Genomic DNA, 16,541 nt, shown 5'->3' on the forward strand with positions numbered 1-16,541 from the left:
TTTCTGCGCCACTCAACTCTGCACCACTCCACTCTGCGCCACTCCATTCTGCGCCATTCCGGTCTGCACCACTGCTCTCTGACGCTACATTGTATGCCAATGAATTCAATGCCACTGCACTCAATGCCATTGAACTCTACTCCACTATACTCTGCAACACTCTAGGCCTATGCAATCTACACCAGTCCACTCTACTCTATGCTACTCCAGTGTCTGCCAGGCTACTCCACACTATGCCAGTCCAATATATGCCACTCTCAGCCATTCCACTCTACAACACTCTACCCCACTCTTCGCCATTCCATTCTACAACACTCCACACTACTCTTCTCCACAACTTTTAGCCATCTTGAACAGCAGTCACGCTGGTCTACAACGTGGCTAAAACACAGTGACAAAGCCATTAGCTCCTGCATAGGTGAGACCCATGTCACTTTGCCAAAGCTTGTTGCCTTTGAAATGGATGTTTATTGTGACAACAGATGTTATCTGTTTTCAAGTGTATTTCAGTAAGACACGGACATGGACACAGTTGCTTTCTTTATGTAAAATTATTCTTTGCCAAATGTCATGTTTTTTTCTTTTTCACTAATGGGGAGATTAATTGATTTGCTCAGAATCACAGAGGAAATGTACTGAGATCTAACAAGCATTCACAAAGCCAGTAGGTATCACCTTTGAGACGGTGGGCTCTGCCATTGCCTTTTGTTCATATTGTACATCATGGGCATTGCCGACTTTGGCAATGATTTTAGCCATGCTGTGTAGCAGCGTGGCTAAAACTAATAATAAAAAAAGAATATGATGATGCATCAACCATGAATGCACTTTAAAAAAAGCTCTTTAGCCCTGGTGGCGTCATATCGCATTCTTAAATTAGTTTTAGCCACACTGCAAGTCATCCACCCTGCTGTACAGTAGGGCTACCAAACAGTGCCAAAACCAATGGCTCTCGTAGGTGAAACCTGTCGTCTTTACCAGTGCTTTTTTTTTTTTGTGGGGTTGTGTTTTCAGGTCACACCTAAGTATCCTCTTAATGGATACCTTTTCTGATGCTCTCTCTGTTTTACCCGTAGGCTCTGGGAAGCTTGTACTTCCTGCACCGCTCTCTGGGGGACACTTTTGAGTTTGATTTCCGAGGTAAGTCTTCTGCATAGAAAGGAGCCAATAGCTCACACCCTGTCACATCGCTTTCATCCAATAGCGCACACCCTGTCACATCACTTTCATCCAATAGCGCACACCCTGTCACATCGCTTTCATCCAATAGCGCACACCCTGTCACATCGCTTTCATCCAATAGCGCACACCCTGTCACATCACTTTCATCCTACCCTCATAGGTTATATTATATGGGATCCTTAGGATTCCTCTGTAGTGTATCTGGAACAGTACATGGCCACCATTTGTAGGATCTGAAAACATCCCAGGATCATCCTTTAAGGAAAGGTAATCGTCATCGTTCCACTATGTGTTCTATAATATCCTAGACCCAAAAGAACCAGTAACATGCAAACTATTGATGCTATAGGACGACAGCCATTGCCACAAACCACATCACAGCCTTTGTTAATTGGACCTTGACAGCATTGGTAGTAGGTCACTGTCCTATGCCCCATTGCAAACAGTGTTATTTTGTATTGGGGCAATCTTAAAATGTGGGGCAGCTTCAAGAGCACTCATGCGTGCTCCTCTGTGGCTGGGTTTACCACCATGGAGTCACTGAAGAATCATAAGGCATCTTTGAGCGCCAGACAGATCTGGCACACAGTCTTTGGGGGCCTAAGGGTTAGAGGTAGCTCAGGAGATTTGGCTATTGCTGCAGGATTTGGGCCCAAATGTCCAGTAAAATTCACTAAACTGGGGTAATACCAAGTTTGGGGGGGTGATTTGGGTCTTTCGACAATTTAGTTAATGTTTTTAGAGTGCCTGCCAATGTGGCGGATTCCACCTCCTGCCATAGTTGTCAGTGGGGCACAGTGTTTAGAGAAAGGGCACAGTAACTCCAAAGTGCTCTGCCGTGGATATCCTTTTTCTGTGTGCCACAGGATTACTGGAACCTTGCACACAGTTTGGGATCTCTGGCTACCTTCACGGCTGTGTTTCTCGGAAATGGATGGCTGCAATTGTCATTTGTAAATGAACCAAGGGTCATGGTGTCCCAAGAGTGAAGTTGGAAAGGGTTAGAGTGTCTAAAGGCCATTTTTACAGATCCACTGTTCGCAGTCAAAAAATGATTTTCAGCGTGAGTCCCAGCAAGTTTGTGCAACCCTTTGAGCGGGGCTCAAGGCTTTCTGCTTTAAGGCTGTGGGAGAGATCTCAGGGGGCGAGAAGGTCTCAAATTAAATCTTTGTTACGTCCACTGGCGTTGGATGTTGAATTCCTCATTAGAGTTTTCTTGCTAATGTTGACCCTTTTAACGAGGCTGTGTGTGTTTAGGGTGCCTCCGTAAAGTTAACCAATCCTTTGGTATTTATCTGCATTTTTCTGTGACCACCTTAATAGTGCTGAGTATATTACTTCAGAGGCCATTTTATGCAACTGTATTTTCTCCTCTTTCATGGCCTTTTAGTGTGGCACCCTGGCCTCTTTAATGTGGCTGTGTGTTATACCCCTGTCTTTTTCATTGCTGTTTATGTTATGTTCACCACTCCCTGTTTAAACGTATTGACCATGTCCCAGGTGCGCACTGCCTATTTAAAATAACGGAGTATTCTCCCCTCCACCATGAACCCTTGAGTATTACCCCTCCCCAAATCCACGTAACAAATTCTGTGTATGTCGCCTTGGCAACTATAAAATGTATTTCTGCATGCCCCCATCAGCTGAAATGGCCTTTGGCCCTTTGAAAGTTATTTATAAATTCACCTCTTCAGTAGGCTCGTAAAATAGCTGTTTATGCCTCTGTTTACTTTCAGTTTCACCAAGTGGGTCTCACTGCGTCACTTGTGTTTATTATAGCTATGTATTCCCTCTTGTAACCCACTACTCTTTTCATACGGCTGTGTCTGTTTTCCGCTTGCCTAGCAGTGCTTTATATGTTACCCTTTCCCACAGCCATTTTAATGTGGTTGTGTATTTTGCTATTGCCAGCTCCCATCACTGGCTTTGTCTTTATCTCTTACCTTATCCTCGCTAGGGTCCTTTGCCATCGCCCCAGATATACTGCCTGATCCCCTTTAGATATTCCTCCCTCTTATGGGGTAGTTGAGAGAACGACTGGCTGGTGTCTTTTATGGCTGCTGCTCTGATTTACAGAAAAGAAGTTCCTGCAAGTGACTGATCAGAAAACTCACATAGGCTCCTTGGACACCTGCCCCACGGTGGAGAAAGAGAAATTTGAGCAGAATTTCTGGCCAGAGGTGAGTTTTGGAGACCTGTCTATGTCTTACATGTTAGGGGTTTGCACGTGCACTATAGGTTTGCCATTAAACCAGTCGTGTCTGTCATATTCTCAAACCATGCTTAATTTATTATGTGGGTGCAGGTGGTGGGCACCATCACCCATTTTTGAAAACTGTGATTTCTTTTTTTTTATCATCAGACTTTGCCCCAGAGCAAGGGAGAGGAAGGCAGAGAATAGATAAGGAAGGAGGAAGAGAAAGAAAGGAAAACAGCGACAAGGGGAGAAAGCAGGAATTCAAAAGAACTTGCAAGTTAAACAAGCATTTGCAATTCAACGGGTCTTGCATTTCTCCCAGTTAGAGCTATTAGCAGTTGTAAACTCCCAACCGGACTTTTCTTGCCTCATTAAATGGAAAACAAATGAGCGCGATCGCACTGCTAAAAAATGGAAATGGAAACAGCAAAAGTGCAGTTATCTACGTAACCGGCAAAAGTGCAATTAACTATGTAACAGGGTCGATGTCATGCAAAGCACTCAACTCCTGCCAAGCGAGATTGTGCTGCAAAAAAAGAGAAAAAGTAGTCCACAAACCGGACGGAAAACAGCGAGCCTCGTATGTTTTCAGTACTTTGTCACTGCACTCGAGGAGGGCTAACCACCAGAAAAGGCATGACGTATGCATGCCTCCCACTAATGAAGGCAAGCAGATTTTAAAAGGCAAGCCCACAAACCAATGAAAGACACTTATGTGACATGGACGGGGCTCCGAGCCCTTTTCTAACTACTACAGCGTCATATGTTTTCAGTACTTGGTCGCTGTGCTCGAGGAGGGCACCGGAAAAGGCATGACGTATGCATGCCTTCCACTAATGAAAGCAAGCAGATTTGAAAAGGCAAGCCCAGACACTGACGTGACTAATACAGCATCTCGCAAGTGCATGCTACGCAGGCTCGACCCTAAAAAAAGATGCAGGGAGTGTAGCGTGGTGGAAGAGAGGCATGAAATGCAATCCTGAGTGGTGATACACACCCTTCATATTCATCCCTGTGGAGGTAAACAACAGCAGAGCTCCTTGCAAATTGTGGGTGGTTGCACTTGAATAATCTCCGATGCTGTGAAATCGTGTCTGGTGGTTTTGTAATTAATTTATGTGTGGAGAGGTTAAAGATGATGTGGTGTCTGTGGGGACATTTGCATTTCACGGGTGCCTTTCAAGAGGCTTGCTTTGAAATAGCATCTGCGGAGGACGTTACATTAGAATGGAGATTGTTGGAAAGCTTGCCAAAAGATGGTGTAGTTGGAGAGTTTTCATAAATGGTTCTAGGGGATGTCTGTCATAGGATGTTCAAGCACACAAAAAGTGTTAGGAGGATGCTTCAATAAGGCTAATCCCAGGCACTGCTCGCAGTAGCATTCCAACCCTTCGTTCTTTTGCCCACCCGCCACTTCAGATTAGACCCAACTATATGCAAATCAGTCTTGATCCTGCTTAATAGGAACAGTCCAGCCCGAACTGCCAGGTCAAGTCCTCTTTGAACTGGAACACAAGCAACCTAAAACCGTTTTTGCCCTGACTGGAGCTCTTCAGTCAGGTGTTGCTTTGTTCCAGTGGCACAGTGAGCAAGGGATCCACTTCTGGACATACCCGTGACCACTTAGGGTGTTATATCAAACACACAAAATTTGATGGTAGGATGCTTGCGATAAGTCTAACCACTGTGAGGTCATCATGTGTGTGCAACATAGAGTGAAACACAAAGTGGCACAGTGTTGAAATTGTCCAGTCCTGGCCATTTATAAAGAGTTGTAATCATAGTGAACTATTAAAAAGGCAATAGGTTTAAGCCATTAATGGTTATCAAACCCAGTTAGAGTTATAGTAACCCTAGCAGTTGCGTTAAATGTTAAAGTGGTGTCCATAAATGCTGTAAATAAGAGCATTTCTAACTGGAGGAGGCTTCTTTCACCCCCCAGTCACAGTTAAAGGGTGCTGTTATCAACTACAGTGGGACAATGCAAGTCTATGGGAGTGGTCGATAATTCTCTAAAAGTGCTGATGTTCTAATAGAGAGCTTCAGGAAAGCAAGCACTGAGATCAGACTGTGTAGAGTACTCTCTGGCTTTCTCTCTCTTTCTGTATCCATGGCGCTCTGTGTTGTTAGTTTGTGTTATGCTGATTTTATAGAGTGCAACATCTACTTATTTTCAATGCCCCTGCATGGTCGAGGTTCCATTGCACTGTGTCCCCGTGACAGCTTTTTACTCATGCTTTCATTCCATAGTACATGTGAGTCGACAGTCCCTGTATGAAAGCCTGTCTCTAATTTCCTTATTACATGCAACGTGTGACGCCTAACGAAATGATGTAGGTGCTCAGCTGTAATAACATATTAGAGTTGAGGTGTGCCGTCATGCCTGCTGCCAGAGACAGTAGCCAGGGTGAAAACTAAGTCACAGAGCACAGTTGCAGTTTTAAAAACATGTGTCTTTTGTATGAAAGAGCAAGACTCCAAGGATATACACAATATGTAGGAAGGGTGATAGTGTGACTATATTTTATAAATAATAAAATATCGTTTACAGTATAATAATAAGATATTGTAAGTAGGCCTGGATTGAACTTGCGGAGTTTCACTCTGGGTAATTCCGCAGAGTTACATAAAAACTGCGAGATTCCGATGAGTTCCGTGAGTGGACGGAAGTCGGGCATCTTGTGCTGATTTTTAGCGCCAGAAGCCTGTTCCGCTTTGTAAAATCAGTGCAGAAGACAGCATGTGGCATGCCAGAGGGCACTGCTGCATTCTGCAGCTCAAGTAGATTTTCTACTCGAGTGGCAACTTTCTGAATGCAAACGGTTGTGACCTGCCACGACCGCCCACATTGAGAAATCTCATCGGGATGCATTGTAGCACCTGAAAATCCCGCTAGGGGATGCAAATTCTCGCTCAAAAACCTAATGTTGGCGAGCTGCGCATGAGAAAAAAACTCAGTCATGCGGCAGTTGGCAGCGTTTTGCTGGAACTCTGCGTTCCAAGCGGACCGCGAAGTGGGCAAAACTCTGTGAACTCCACTGGCGGAGCGGCATTTATCACCCACCTTTAATTGTATGTCACCTAGGAATTCTGTGACCTCATACATAGCATCCTTACAGAAGGGGATAATATAAAACTCCTGTCCTGTTTTGTTCTGCAGAAAACTGAGCTATGAGTGCCCTGACAAGTGTTCTACAATGATTTTATGTGTAGCTCACCAGTGCAATGATAGAATCTTTTGGGTGACCTTGGTACAACTGTAGGTGGTATCCCTCTTGATATAGGTGGCTGCCACCTCCATGGCCAGAGCATGACAGTACTAAGGAGTGGTGGTAGCTGATTATAATAGTGGGGGTAAACCCCTTTTTTACCAAAGCCCTGCGGAGAGACTGTCTCTGAGCTTCTCTCACTAATACTGTGTAGTATCTTTCGAGTAGCCTTATGGCACCTTAGTTGGGTGACCTTTCATCTGCTGTGAGCACGTGTGTTGGTGCAGTGATTTTCTATCTTGTCCTGAAGACCCAACAACTGTTTCAGCAGAAGGAGAGAAGTGCTTTCACCATCCTATCCACTGAGTCTAGCTGACACTACGAGGCCCTCGCTCTGCCACCCCAAACTGGATTAGCCCACCGGCAGCTCTTGCCTCTTTCCATCACCTTGGGTGGAGAGTTGATTCTAAGCCTAATCAGGCTAGACCTTGATAACCCCTCAGCCGTGCACAAGCAAAGCAAACATTTACAGTAAGTCACTTGCCCTGAGCAGGTGCTGCAGTTGTGCATAGTCGCATAGGCATGGACAGTTGTAACTATCCCTTTCCCTATGTGCACCCCCTGCAGAACACAGGAGAGTGGCATATCTTATGTTCCCATATGTGAATTAATTTGCAAAGCGCACTGTTACCCAATAAGGGAGGCCAGGCGCAGAGGGAGACAGAGGTAAAAAAAATAGCAGGAAATGTAGTGAGGAAATAGCCAAGTTTTAATAAACTCCCACAATGCCATATTTCTGGAGAGAAATTGAGCTGTTCTTGAAAGATCATTTGAAAGTTTGGCCACCACGTACCAGAAGGAACGGCCTGGCCCTGTCAGTTGTTGCAAGAGTGATTTCTGTAATGCACCATAGGTTCTCCCTTGTAGAGAGGGACAGCACTAAAAAGAAAGAGACACTGTGTCTGACACAACTGGCATAACACTGTTTTCCCTTACCAATGGGACTGCAGTGAAGTGCCTTGAGTTGAGCAGAAATAGGAGAACCTGAGGGTATTCCAAGAATGAGTCGAGCAGCAGCATTCTGAAAATGCTGTACCCTCTGTAGAAGATAAAGCAGAAAACCTAGGTATAATGGGCTGCAGTAATCCAGCATTGATAGTATTATGGCTTGAACTACAATTTGGTGGGAAGGCAAAGAAAGAAGAAGCACATTTTTGTGTAAAAGTACTCTAGCATAAAAGCGTATTTATGCTAGAATATGATAATGCCATAAAACATATTAAACTTACTGAACCTGTTACCTTATTACCTTAATAATAAAAATAAAAGCCTTATTTTAGTTTTACATAACAAATGAGGCTCCTGGGACATTATACGTATTGTGAGTGATATGTGTGCTGTGTGCAAAATACATTTTACCCCAAACCACCCTTCAGGAGTAAACTTTGAATGTCTAAGGGGTTTTGTTGTATGGTGTTCTTGGGGTGATTGCTTGGTGACTCTGAGGTCCTTTATAATGGTTCTCTAGATATTTGTCAGAAGTCTCAGGTGTGTTGCATATTCGTTCTCTGTGAGTTTGTAGATGTCTCACTGTTCTTTTTATATAATGGTTCTCTAGGAGTTTGCATGGTGTCTCAGGGGTTTTGTTGTATATTTCTCTGTGTTTGTGTGGTGACTCAGGGTTCTTTTTGTGTAATGGTTCTCTAGGTGTTTGCATGGCATCTCGGGTTTTGTTGCACTGCGTTCTCCAGGAGATTGCTTGATGACTCTGGGATGTTGTTGTATAAAGGTTCTATAGGAGTTTGCGTGGTGTCTCAGGGGGTTTGTTGTATATTTCTCTGTGTTTGCATGGTGCCTCGGGGTTATTCTTGTATAATGGTCCCTAGGAATTTGCATGGTGTCTCTGGTTTTGTTGGATGGTGTTCTCTAGGAGATTGCTTGGTGACTCTGGGGTCTTGTATTATGGTTCTCTCGGTATTTGTCAGGAATCCCAGGTGTGTGGTATACTAGTTATCTGTGAGTTTGTAGGTGTCCCAGGGTTCTTTTTGATTAATGGTTCGCCAGGTGTTTGTCGGGAGTCTGAGGTGTGTTGTATAATAGTTTTCTGTGAGTTTGTAGGTGTCTCAGGGTTCTTTTTGTGTAATGGTACTCTTGGAGTTTGCATGGTGTCTCAGGGGTTTTGTTGTATGGTGTTCTCCAGGAGATTGCTTGGTGACTCTTGGGTCTTGTATAATGGTACTCTGTGAGTTTGTTTGGTGTCTCACGGGGTTTGTTGTATATTTCTGTGTGTTTGCATGGTGACTCAGGGTTCTTTTTGTATAATAGTTTCTCTAGGAGATTGTGTGGTGTCTCAGGGATTTTGTTGTAGATTTTGGGGCCTTTGTATAATGGTCTCAGGTGTGTTGTATATAAGTTCTCTGTGAGATTGTAGGTGTCTCATGGTTCTGTAGGAGTTTTCGTAGTGTCTCGGGTTTGTTCTATATTTCTTTGTGTTTGTGTTGTGACTCGGGGTTCATTTTGTATAATAGTTCTCTAGGAATTTGCATGGTGTCTCTTTTTTTGTTGGATGGCGTTCTCTAGGAGATTGCTTGGTGACTCTGGGGTCTTGTATAATGGTTCTCTAGGTGTTTTTCAGGAATCTCAAGTGTGTTGTATAATAGTTCTCTGTGAGTTTGTATGTGTCTCAGGATTATTTTGATTAATGGTTCTCTAGGTGTTTGTCAGGAGAGTCCGGTGTGTTTTATAATAGTTCTGTGTGAGTTTGTAGGTGTCTCAGGGTTCTTTTTGTATAATGTTTCTCCAGGTGTTTGTTAGGAGTCACAAGTGTGTGGGTTAATAGTTCTCTGTGAGTTTGTAGGTGTTACAGGGTTCTTTCGATTAATGGTTCTCTAGGTGTTTGTCAGGAGTGTCCGGTGTGTTTTATAATAGTTCTCTGTGAGTTTGTAGGTGTCTCAGGGTTCTTTTTTTATAATGGTTCTCCAGGTGTTTGTTAGGAGTCACAGGTGTTTTGGTTAATAGTTCTCTGTGAGTTTGTAGGTGTCACAGGGTTCTTTTTGTATAATGGTTCTCCAGATGTTTGTTAGTCACAGGTGTGTTGTATAATAGTTCTCTGTGAGTTTGTAGGTGTCTCAGGGTTCTTTTTGTGTAATGGTTCTCTAGGACTATGCATGGTGTCTCAGGGGGTTTGTTGTATATTTCTCTGTGTTTGTGTGGTGACTTAGGGTTCATTTTATATAATGGTTCTCTAGGAGTTTGCATGGTGTCTCAGGTTTTGTTGAATGGTGTTCTCTAAGAGATTGCTTGGTGAGTTTGGGGGTGTTGTGTAATGGTTCTCTAGGTGTTTGTCAGGAGTCACAGGTGTGTTGTATAATACTTCTCGGTGAGTTTGCAGGTGGTCCAGGGTTCTCTTTGAGTAAGGGGTCTCTAGGAGTATAATGGTTTTCTTGGAGTTTGCCAGGAGTTTCATGTCTGTTGTGTAATCGTCCCTATCGGTTTGTAGGTGTCTCATGGTTATACTTGTATAATGGTTCTCTAGAAGTTTGTGTGGTGTCTTAGGAGGTTTATTGAATTGTGTTCACAAGGAGATTGCTTGGTCTTGTATAATGGTTCCCTAGGTGTTTGTTAGGGGTCTCAAGTGTGTTGTATGATGTTTCTCTGTAAGTGCAGGAGTCTCACAGTTCTTTTTGTATTATGGTTCTCTAAGAGTTTGCCTGGTGTCTCAGGGGTTTTGTTGTATGGTGTACTCCAGGAGATTGCTTGGTGGCTCTGGAGACTTGTTGTCTAATGGTTCTCTAGGAGTTTATGTGGTGTCTCAGCGTTTGTTGTATATTTCCCTTTGTTTGCATGGTGTCTCAGGGTTATTTTTGTATAATGGGTCTCTAGGACTTTGCCTTGTGTCTCAGTGTTTTTTTTCTATGGTTTTCTTCAGGAGATTGCTTGGTGACTCTGGGGTCCTGTATAATGGTTCGCTAGGAGTTTGCCTGATGTCTCTAGTTACTTCTTGTGGGATGGTTCTACAAAAGGCTTACTTTGGGTTGGATTTTCCTGAGTTTGTTGGGTGCCTCTAGTGAACTGCTGGGTGAAGCTGCATTATCTGATTGTCTCTTGTCTGATGAATTTCCCTTTTCTTCCTATAGTTTTCCTGGACACGGAAAGGATACATGAGGAGCCGCTGGAGGATTCAGGGATGGTAGGTTTTCTAAATAAACATTTTCCTTCCAGTATGGAGTGGAAAGGAATCCATTTGAGGCTCAGATTATCAGAGTGGAAATGTGGGTTGAGGATTTCACTCCTTAGGCTAAATGTGTATCTTTGCAACACACTTCTTGGCAGAGCTTCCATACAGTGCCTCTTAACACCTCTTTGTGAACCTTCTGTAAAAGTCTTGGGTGCATGCTTGCACATGCTGCATGTGTGTACACATAGACAGGCTCCAACATCCTAGAGATGGCACCCAGAAACTTTTAGGTTCAATCCACAACCTGCTGTATGCCGTGGATCGAACGTAATGTGCATGTTTAGGATATGTGGCGTGTGCCAATGAAGAGGGTACATACTTGCTGTAGGCGGTTTGCACCTTAGGTGTGTGGTGTGCACCCACGGTGTATGCCGCTCCTTGAATAAGCAGTTATGCCTGAGTGGGTGGCACACAGGAAAGCTGTAATCTTCTATTGACACAACATTAATTGTCCATCTTTTATAGCTGAATAGGCCTTTTCCTCTGCAGGAGATTAATGCTATTTGTTTGAGAGGTGACATGTTCCTGACTGAGGCCTAATGGGTGACTTTTGGACTAATATGTTACTCCGAAGCAGCTGGAGATCAAGCCAGCCGGTGCTGTCCAGCAGGAGCCAGTGCCAATCATCAGAGACCTGTGCTATCCAGCATGACCATGTGCCATCCAAAAGGTGCCTGTGCCGCCTAACCACTGACTTTTAGTCTACTAGACACTGTGCCACTCTTAAAAACTTTGTGCCACTCTGCAAACCCCTGTGCCACTCCCCAAGAAACTGTTTACCTTCCAGGACCTTGTGCCACCATCACAAGCATTTCTCCCCCTAGATATCCTGTTCCACCAAGAAAGACTAAGGCCCTCGTTATGAGGGCCACGGTGGCGGTACCACTGCCAACAGGCTGGCGGTGAAGACTGACACATTATGAGTGTGGCGGGTTGGCCTCTGTCAGCCCGCCACATCTCCGCTCATACCGCCAGGGCTGTCTGACCCGCTGGGCCGGAGATGAGCATCTCCAACCCGGCAGTCCACAGAAGACTGCTAGCGGTATTAGGATCCGCCTTTCCACCAGGGGTTCTGCAGCGGTAGCACTACCATGAAACTCTGGTGGAAAGGCTACCGGTGACAGGGAATTTCTTCCCTGTTACCGGCAGACTACTCACCCCCAGCAAACAAAATACCCCCCACCCCTCCAGGTACAGTGCCCCCCTCCTCCTGCCCCCCTCCACGCACAGCACCCCCACCCCTCCTCCATGTACAGCACACCCCCCTCCTCACAAACAGGCACACGCACACAGACACCCACATGCACCCCGCATACACTCATTCACCAACACTTACATACACGCATTCACTCACATGCATCCATACACACATTCACTTCAACAGTCATACTCACATTCACCACAACACTCATACTCGCATTCACTACAACACTCATACTCGCATTCACCACAAGACTCATACTCTCATTCACCACAACACTCATACACACATGCATACACACATGCATACACACTTACATTCATACAAGCATTCAACCATGCATACACACATACATGCACACACACAGACATCACCCACTCACACACACAACTCCCCCCATCATCCCACCCCTCCTCTCCTGTCAGACGATCGACTTGCCTGGTCCGGGGACTAGGTCGTCTGGCACGGAACGGGAATGGGCGCTTCCACCTCCGGCAGCGCCCCGGCATCAGGACACCGCCAGGCCATATTACAGGTCATAATACGGCTGGTGGGGCTGGGCCGGTGGTGGTACCGCCCCAGTGCCTCCGCCCGCCAGCACAACTACTGCTGGATTTCCACCCAAAATGTGCCGGAAATCCAGCAGTACTCGTAATATGGTGGGCGGAAGACCGCCAGCACTGGTGGTTTTCTGGCGCCCGTGGCTTTGGTGGTCTTGCAAAAAGATTGTCAAAGTCATAATGAGGGCCTATGTGCCACTTACCAAGGCCCTGGTAAGTGGGTGTGGACGTAATGCCAACCATTGGAGACCTGTGCCTCACTGCTGGCATTGTTCCACCAAGCAAAGCTTTGTGCCACTGAGCACGACCTTGTGCAACTGGTCAGGAACCAGTGCCACCCCCAAGACACCTGCACACCCACCCTGGCCATGTTCCTAAGGCCAGGACTCTGTGAGACAGGGTTTATGCTACTGATCAGGATCCTGCTTCCATGCAGCAGGAAGTTGTGTCACTCAAAAGAATCGTGTTCTACCCATAAGTAGGATCCTCTCTCTTACCTAGGAACATTTAACTCCTGTCAGAAATCTGTACCTACTTTCTGGCACTCTGTGACCTACCAGAAGGTTACTCCACTCGAGAATGGAATGGTGCATCTCAACAAAACATTGAGCCTCCTGCAGAAGCCAGAGAGAGCTCTAGAGAGCTCTTGAGCTGCCTTTTGCAGCCCAGACAAAAGGTGCTCTTGGACTGTTTCTCACAGCTTGCTGCAGGCAGTGCTCAGGCACCATCCTACCCTCTCAGTTTCCCTCCACTACTGTTCCATCCCTACGCTCCCCACCTCCAACACTCCTGCAGTTTCCCTCCACTACTGCTCCAGCACCAGTGCCTACAGCTTCTACCTCCAGCACTCCTACAGTTTCCCCAGCACTACTTTTCAAGCATCAATGCCTACAGCTCCCACATCCAGCACTCCTACAGTTTATCTGCCACAACTGCTCCAGCACCAGCGCCTACAGCTCCCACCTCCAGCACTCCTACAGAGTCCTCACCACTACTGCTCCAGCACCAGCGCCTACAGCTCCCACCTCCAGCACTTCTACAGAGTCCTCACCACTACTGCTCCAGCACCAGCGCCTACAGCTCCCACCTCCAGCACTCCTACAGCTTCCCCAGCTCTACTTCTCTAACACCAGTACCTACAGCTCCCACCTCCAGCATGCCTACATTTCCCCCAGCACTACTGCTCCAGGACCAGTGCCTCCATCTCCCCACCTCTAGCACTACTACAGTTTATCTGCTACTACTGCTCCGGCACCAGTGCCTGCAGTTCCCTGCCTCCAGCACTCCTACAGTTTGCTCAAACACAAGACGCAAGACAAGCAGAACTGGCTTTACTCACACATGATACAAGATAAGCAACAGCTGTGTGAGTTTTCCTTAAACGTATGGATCTTACAAAGACTTCTAACTGTAGATTCCTTACCTTAGACTATTTCCCAGATGTCAGACTGGATCCGGAAACTTTTGAGGAGCAGTACCCCTGCATGCCGGTAGATGGCATTGTTCGGGTCAACATGGCATTATCCACATCGTCTGCACAAGAAGTGACATGCGCTGTGCCTATAAAGGTGCCACCCCACTGCGCTGATGTCATTTCTTTGCTTCCCACACCAGTCAGTGCAGATCCAGAGAGAGTAACTCCCAGTCACTTTTGACTGAGATTTTTTCAAACTCATGCCAAATAAATTTTTAGACTTTGTCTCCTGGTGTGTAGGATGTCCACCAGAAAGGCAGGTTTTAAACCTTACAGCTCCAGTCACCAGCAGATGTCAGTGACTGACTCGCCATTGGTTTGCCCCAGGTGTCTTAGCACAACCATAACCCAAGGCATAAAAGGATTGGCACGCCATGCATCCAAAGTCGCTGTAGGAGCGGCCCATCAAGCTCCTCACCTCCTGACGTTGAACGACTCCATGACACTCCAGATCTTGGTTATGAAGGTCCCATGATCATTCACCAGATCGAACCCGGTGATTGTCGTCCGTCTCCAAGTTGTCAGGAAAGTTGCATAAGTCCCACAAGAAAAAGAAGTTGTTGAAGAGGTCTTCCACTTCCCCGCGCAAGTCTTTGCATAAGTTGTGAGGCTGTCAAAACTCAAAGCCTAGCTCTGTGGTGGAGTCTGTGCCTGGGCCATCTCAGCGCCTCCCTGAGTTTCCTGGAGCCGGAGTGACCCTTGTCCAACTGAAAGAATGCTATGAGGCCTTGGGGTGGCGCACCTCCTCTGGCGCACACTGGACCCTTACGGATCTGGGAGCAGCCCCTACTGGTCTTTCGTTGGCGGATTCACCCTCAGCTCCTCTCAAGCCGGAGGGATCTATTCATGGATCTGGAGTGGTGCCTGGTGAGTGACCTCAACATGTACCGGTGCCTGCTCCGGTACCATTGTCCTCCGCGCTACTGGCGCCCAGCTGTGGCGCTACCCCCATTGTTATTTCTGAATCCGATACGGAACCAGATGGGCACCATCCAACGATGGCTCCAGCATCGACAGGGGACAGACCCCCATATAGAAGCCAACATCTTATTTCTACGACAGGCTTGGACTGGTTGATGGGGGCAGTCCTTGGACCCTTATGGTTACCAGACAGAAGATCCTGAAGACACCTGGTATGAGGATCTGGCGGATGCCAGTTACCTGGGCACCTCGGCACGCACTGGCCTGGTCTCTCCTCCTACCGTGGCTAGGGAGGAGGGTACCTCTTCTGCTAAGGTGATGTGGGGAGTGGCTGAGGTCCTAGATCTTTGCTGCCCTCAGTGGCGGTCAAGACAAACGTCTGGATGGAGTTGCTTCAGCCGGGAGTTACCCCCACAGAATCATTAATCCCATTTAATGAACCCCTTATAGACCTCCTTCTCGAGGCCTGGTCCATGCCCCACACAGGGGCGTCTGTGCATGGGACGATTGCCCACTGCCATTGTCCTGCCCCAGTGGGCCCCAGTTTCCTCACACAGTACCCCACCCTGGAGGGTTTGGTGGTCCAAGCTTCCATGTCCAAAATTAACCCTGGCACATTCCCTACCACCCCATTGGATAGGGAATCCAAAAGGCTGGATACCTTCAGGAAGAAGTTCTTCTTTTTTTACAGCCTAGCATTGTGGTTAGTGAAAACTGCATGCCTCTGAGGCTCATACTTCCATACGATCTGGAATTCGGTGGTGCACGAGCTGCCCATGGTCTCGGAGGAGACCCAAACCATGCTTTCTCAGGCAATTGCAGATGGGAGAGATACAGCAAAGTTCACCACAAGTTGTGGGCTGGATACAACTGACTCACTGGGAAGAGCGATTTCCTTGTCCCATTATCACAGCGCCTGGCTCAGAACTATTGGCCTTTCGGGGGATGTCCAAGCTTTGCTTATGACATGCCCTTTGATGACTTCCGTCTGTTTGGTGATAAAGCGGACTCAGCGCTGGAGTGTTTCAAGGACAGTAGATCTACTGCCAAGTCCTTGGACCTTTCGATGGCCTCTCGCCACCTCCAGTCTGCCTTCCGCCCCTTTTGTGGCCACGGATGGGGCTTCCAATTGCGTTTCTACACTCCCACCCTCCACAGCCAGCAAGGTTTGTAATCCTTTCATGACAGAGGATGCAGTTCCCACAGACTATGTGGGACAAACAGCCAGAAGTTAGGTGAGACCACCATCCCCTAGTCAACCACAGCCTCCAAAACCCCTTTAGTTTGCCCTGAATACGACATCACCTTCACCACTGGGGTCGATAACATCCAACTGTTGAGTTTTGCAGCTCGTCCAAAGGGGCTACTCCCTCCCTTTGAAACCACTTCTCTCATGCCACCCACTTATGACAAGCTGACTGGGGACCACATCTCCTTGCTCGTCAAAAAGTGTTAGTTCTGTTGGCCACAGTAGCTATAGAGGGGGTGTCCGCATCAGAAGTAGGTCCTGGTTACTATTCCCGCTACTTTCCAGTGCCCAAGAAGGATGGAGTCCTTCGT

The 16,541-nt window shown here is 46.7% G+C and overlaps 1 protein-coding gene across 2 annotated transcripts in view; it reads left to right on the top strand.

The window, feature by feature from the left end:
- Positions 1–16,541, top strand: part of LOC138265903 (inositol polyphosphate-5-phosphatase A-like) — a 350,243-nt gene that overhangs the window by 200,245 nt on the left and 133,457 nt on the right. For both annotated transcript variants that reach the window (XM_069214078.1, XM_069214079.1), the window contains exons 5-7: positions 1,077–1,140; positions 3,259–3,362; positions 10,725–10,777. In XM_069214078.1, the coding sequence (XP_069070179.1) occupies positions 1,077–1,140; positions 3,259–3,362; positions 10,725–10,777 (221 nt within the window). The remainder of the gene's footprint in view (positions 1–1,076; positions 1,141–3,258; positions 3,363–10,724; positions 10,778–16,541) is intronic.

The sequence above is a fragment of the Pleurodeles waltl genome, chromosome 11, assembly GCF_031143425.1.
Source record: "Pleurodeles waltl isolate 20211129_DDA chromosome 11, aPleWal1.hap1.20221129, whole genome shotgun sequence".
Lineage (NCBI taxonomy): Eukaryota > Metazoa > Chordata > Amphibia > Caudata > Salamandridae > Pleurodeles > Pleurodeles waltl.